This window comes from Mandrillus leucophaeus, unplaced genomic scaffold (assembly GCF_000951045.1).
Source record: "Mandrillus leucophaeus isolate KB7577 unplaced genomic scaffold, Mleu.le_1.0 Scaffold11, whole genome shotgun sequence".
NCBI classification, from domain to species: domain Eukaryota; kingdom Metazoa; phylum Chordata; class Mammalia; order Primates; family Cercopithecidae; genus Mandrillus; species Mandrillus leucophaeus.
The window spans coordinates 926,092-931,680 of NW_012099209.1; the positions used below are offsets into that span (position 1 = coordinate 926,092).

At 52.6% G+C, this 5,589-nt stretch overlaps 1 protein-coding gene across 1 annotated transcript in view; it reads left to right on the forward strand.

Annotated features, from left to right (window-relative positions):
• MYO9B (myosin IXB) overlaps positions 1 to 5,589 on the forward strand; it is a 144,931-nt gene that overhangs the window by 63,327 nt on the left and 76,015 nt on the right. The window contains exons 6-8 of the mRNA XM_011991046.1: positions 1,917 to 2,006; positions 4,862 to 4,978; positions 5,495 to 5,587. Coding sequence (XP_011846436.1) covers positions 1,917 to 2,006; positions 4,862 to 4,978; positions 5,495 to 5,587 — 300 coding nt within the window. The remainder of the gene's footprint in view (positions 1 to 1,916; positions 2,007 to 4,861; positions 4,979 to 5,494; positions 5,588 to 5,589) is intronic.

Here is a 5,589-nt window from a genome sequence, read left to right on the forward strand (position 1 = left end):
AAAAAAAAAAAAAAAAAAAAAAAAACCAGATTGGCTAACATGGTGAAACCCCATCTCTACTAAAAATACAAAAAGAAATTAGCCAGACATGGTGGTACGTGCCTATAGTCTAAGGTACTCGGGAGGCAGAGGCACGAGAATCACTTGAACTTGGGAGGCAGAGGCTGCAGTGAGCCAAGATTGTGCCACTGCACTCCAATCTGGGCGACAGAGCAACACTCTGTCTCAAAGAAAGAAAAAAACTATAGCTTGGGGCTGCGTGCAGGTGTTGATGGTGTGCTCCTGTAATCCCAGCTACCCAGGGGGCCAAGGCAGGAAGATTACTTGAGCCTAGGAGTTCATTGCTGCAGTGAGCTGTGATCGTGCCACTGCACTCCAGCTGGGGTGAGTGACAGGGTAAGGCCCCATCTCTTAAAAAACAAAAACTTCTGGTTTGATCATTTTCTCATTGGACCTGCCATCCCTTCCTCCTCCACTGGTTCTCAGCCAGGGGCAGCTGTGCCCCCAGGACACACTGGGCAATGGCTGGAGACCTTTCTGGTTTCCATACTCTGGGTTGCTCCTGGCATCTGCTAGGTAGAGGCCATAGATGCTGCTCAACACCCCGCAGTGCACAGGACAGCCCCCCCCGGCAGAGAATTATCCAGCCCCAAATGCAAAAGGCAGTGAGGCCGAGGAACCCTACCCCAGTCTTTTGTGTTTTAATCCATTTATGCTTAGCGTTCCATTCTTGGTACAGGAGCCCCAGCTTCTGTTGAGTTCCTGGGGATATGTGAGCATCTGCTGGGATATTCAGAGAAAGCCCCTGCCAGCCGGGCACGATGGCTCACGCCTGTAATCCCAGCACTTTGGGAGGCTGAGGCAGGTGGATTATCTGAGGTCAGGACTTCGAGACCAGTTTGAGAACATCAGGCCCCAAAACCTGACCAGTATGGAGAAACCCTATCTCTACTAAAAATACAAAAATTAATTGGGCATGGTGGCGCACACCATAGTCCCAGCTATTCAGGGGGCTGACACAGGAGAATCACTTGAACTCGGGAAGCAGAAGTTGCAGTGAGCCAAGATTGCGCCACTGCACTCCAGCCTGGGCGACGGAGCAAGACTCCATGTAAAAAAAAAAAAAGAGAGAGAGAAGGCCCCCGCTTATTCCCCACTCTTGCTGCTGGTGGGCAGAGACCACCAGCTCAGGTAGCTTGGCAGTTGGGGGAGGGATGAGCATGTCGGCTGTCTGGGTAAGGTCTAAGCCCAGCCCCTGTGCAATGGATGGGAGCCACCAGCTCCAACAGGCAAAGCAGTGAGTGCTGGTCACCGGGCGCCACCTGGACCCACGGCTCACACTCACATAAGGCCTGTGCGCGCACATACCCGGGCCACGGAGTGAGCATCCGGCAAGCCCATGCTATGTGGGAATTCTGAAACCTGCCAAGTGTAAAACAACATCGCAGGCCAGGCGCAGTGGCTCATGCCTGTAATCCCAACACTTTGGGAGGCCCAGGCAGGCGGATCACCTGAGGTCAGGAGTTCGAGACCAACTGGCCAACATGGAGAAACCCCATCTCTACAAAAAATACAAAAATTAGCTGGGCATGGTGGCAGGCGCCTGTAACCTCAGCTACTGGGGAGACTGAGGCAGGAGAATCGCTTGAACCCGGGAGGCGGAGTTTGCAGTGAGCCAGGATCACACCACTGTACTGCAGCCTGGGCGATAGAGTGAGACTCTGTCTAAAAAAAAAAAAAAAAAACAGCACATCGTGGGTGGGTGGGCAGGCTTCAGGGCCCACTTCCAGGCCTGGCTGCTGAGGGTCCGTCTCCCAGCTGCCTCAGGCCCCGGGCCTTGCCTCAGTGACACCAGGACATGCCTGATATGCCCTCCATCTCCCTTTTCCTTCTCCCTCTCCTTGACCTCCAAACAGGTAAAGCGAGAAATCTTGGTGGAGGTTCTGACCAAAAGAAAAACGGTGACCGTCAACGACAAGCTCATCCTTCCCTACAGCCTCAGCGAGGTGAGCACTGCCCAGGCACTCACAGAGTGCCAGACCCCAAAACCCAAGCGGGAATGGTCTTTGGAAAGAGCTGGCGTGAGTGGGCCGTTCCTGTCCCTGAAATGCTAGAATGGAACCCAGGCAGTGCCTCTGATTGTCATGTGAGTTCAGGCCAGCCTGGGACACAAACCATGGCCCCCAGGCCAGAACTTGAGCCACATGCATTCATATCTATGTTTCTATATGTTCCGTGTGTGTGCTGATTCTCACCAGCAATAGTTGGCCAGATCCAGCCTTCCACCTGGTTTTGCTAATAAAGTTTTATTGGCACATGGCCATACCCATTCATTTACATACCACCTAAGACTGCTTTGGGGCCATAGCAGCTAAGCAGAGCAGTTGCGACAGAGAACATCAGGCCCCAGAGCCAAAAATAATGACTCCCTGGTCCCTTCCAGAAAAAAATTTGCCCATCCCTGGACTCCGGAACATGACACTGACTACCCTTATGTAACTCCCAGCCTATAAGTCTCAAGCCGGTGACTCTAAACCTTGTTAAGGTGCCTCCCTCTGGTCTTTGCCCCAGCCTGGATGTTTTCTCTGTGCTGTATTTCTCTTGCATTTTTACATCTCAAGAGCAGGATCACTTGCAGCTTGTTTAACAACAGGGAAGTACCTAGTCACGATGGGGATTTTTAGCCCCCCACCCGATGGGAAGCTGCTGTGGCATTTCAAACAGGCACCGGGGACATTCTGAGCCTACATGGGTCCAGGGCACCACGTGATGTTGCCGGGAAGTTGCTGCACATCACCCAAGACCCGAGCAGCACTGGTGCCCCGAGAGGCTCCACGCAGAGCCAAAGGTGCCCAACAGGGGCTGCATTCTGTGTGGCTCCATTTTCTTGACACCCAAGAAATACAAAACGAAGGGGACACATTCTAGATCTTGTCTGTCGCTGAATACATCTGTCAGAGTTGCGACCTGAATATGTGAAAAAAAAAAAGACAATTTATTCTATATAGATTGGACCTTAAGAGCTTTTTTTTTTTTTTTTTTTTTTTTGAGATAACGTCTCACTCTTGCCCAGGCTGGAGTGCAGTGGGACTATCTCGGCTCACTACACCCTCCTCCTCCCAGGTTCAAGTGATTCTCATGCCTCAGCCTGCTGAGTAGCTGGCATTACAGGTGTGCACCACGAGGCCTGGCTAATTATTTTTGCATTTTTATTTTTATTTTGTTTTTGAGACAGAGTTTCGCTCTTGTTGCCCAGGCTGGGGTGCGGTGGCACAATCTCGGCTTCCTGCAACTTACGCCTCCCGGGTTCAAGCAATTCTCCTGCCTCAGCCTCCTGAGCAGCTGGGATTGCAGGCGTGTGCCACCATACCCGGCTAATTTTGTATTTTTAGTAGAGACAGGGTTTCACCATGCTGGTCAGGCTGGTCTCGAACTCCTGACCTCAGGTGATCCACCCGCCTCGGCCTCCCAAAATGCTGGGATTACCAGCTTGAGCCACTGTGCCCAGACTGGTTTTTTTTGTTTGTTTGTTTGTTTTTTGCATTTTTAGTAGAGACGGGGTATCCACCCGCCTTGGCTCTCAAAGTACTGGGATTACAGGCGTGAGCCACCACGCCCGGCCACAAAAGAGCTTTGATGCACATGGTGATAGCCACATGGTGCCCCTGGAAAAACAAGGGGCCTGAAGTTAGTTAGACCCTCCTTGCTGGTTCTACCACAATTGCACGCCCCACCCCCTCCCCGAGCCCAAGTTCCTCACTCAGCAGCAATTTTGGTTGCTCTGAGGAGTGTATGGAAAGGCCTCCACGGCCATTCCAGAGGCCACTGGGTCTGTTAACGCCTCAGTGTGCAGGCACGTCCTCCAGGACAGGGTGAAAGGTGTGTGTTGGATGAGTTGAGTGTTGACAGAGACCACCTTGGCTGGTTGCAGTGGCTCACGCCTGTAATCCCAACACTTAGGGAGGCCAAGGCAGAAGGATTGCTTGAGCCCAGGAGTTTGAGTCCAGCCTTGGCAACATAGTGAGACCCCCGTCTCCACAATAAAATTCAAAATTAAGGCCAGGCACGGTGGCTCATGCCTGTAATCCCATCACTTTTGGAGGCTGAGGTGGGCAGATCACTTGAGGCCATGAGTTCGAGACCAGCCTGGCCAACATGGCGAAACCCCTTTCTGCTAAAAGTACAAAAATTAGCCAGGCATGGTGGTGTGTACCTGTAATCCCAGCTACTCAGAAGGCTGAGGCTGGAGAACCACTTGAACTCAGGAGGCAGAGGTTGCAGTGAGCCAAGACTATATCACTGTACTTCAGCCTGGGTGACAGAACAAGACTCCACCTCAAAAAAAAAAAAAGTAAAAATTAACCAGGTGTGGTGTTGTGCGCCTGTAGCCCGAGCTACACAGGAGGCTGAGGCAGGAAGATCACCTGAGCCCAGGAAGTGGAGTTTGCAGTGAGCCAAGATTGTACTAGTGCACTTCAGCCTGGACAACAGAGTGAGACCCTATGTCAAAAAAATATATATACCAAGGGCCATCTTGGCCAGGCACAGTGGCTCATGCCTGTAATCCCAGGACTTTGGGAGGCCAAGGCAGGCGGATCACCTAAGGTCAGAGTTTGAGACCAGCCTGGCCAACATAGTGAAACTCCGTCTCTAGTAAAAATACAAAAATTAGCTAGGTATGGTGGTGTGTACCTGTAATCTCAGCTACCTGGGAGGCTGAGACAGGAGAATCGCTTGACCCAGGAGGTGGAGGCTGCAATGAGCCAAGATCGTGCCACTGCACTCCAGTCTGGGCGACAGAGCAAGACTCCAGTGCAGGGCCTGCCGTGCTGGAGGTGAGCCACCCGCTCTGTGTCCATAGGCCATCACTGCCCGCGACTCCATGGCCAAGTCTCTGTACAGTGCCCTGTTCGACTGGATTGTGCTGCGGATCAACCACGCACTCCTCAACAAGAAGGACGTGGAAGAGGCAGTCTCGGTGAGTGCCCCCATTTCCTCCCTCAAGCCAGGTCAGGGGAGGCCACATCCTCACTACCAACATCCTTGGTGGGCAACCCAGAACATCCGGAGCCGAGGCATCTGTAGTCAAGAGGCTGTTTCCCCCAACAGGCAGGACCAGGAAACAGGACAGGCTACAAAATTCAGGCCCAGGGCAGAATGAAAACAGGGCTCCTTATTCAAAAACGACAGATTCTGACATGCACCTGTGGTCCCAGCTACTCAGGAGGCTGAGGCAGAAGGATTGCTTGAGCCCAGGAGGTCAAGGCTACAGTGAGCTGTGGTGGCGCCACTGCACTCCAACCTGGGCAACAGAGCAAGACCCTGCCTCAAAAAAAAAAGTATGGATTCCATGCTGGTAATGGCAAAGTGTTCTGCCGAGCAGTGGGGACTCAGGACCTAACAGGTCACAGCCTGTAGAGCCAGCCCCTCTCATGAAGGCTGGCTCCCACAGGGGGCACCTGCGGGCAGTGACCATTTTCTCTATCTCTCCCAGTGCCTGTCCATCGGGGTCCTGGACATCTTCGGATTTGAAGACTTCGAGAGGAACAGCTTCGAGCAGTTCTGTATCAACTACGCCAATGAGCAGCT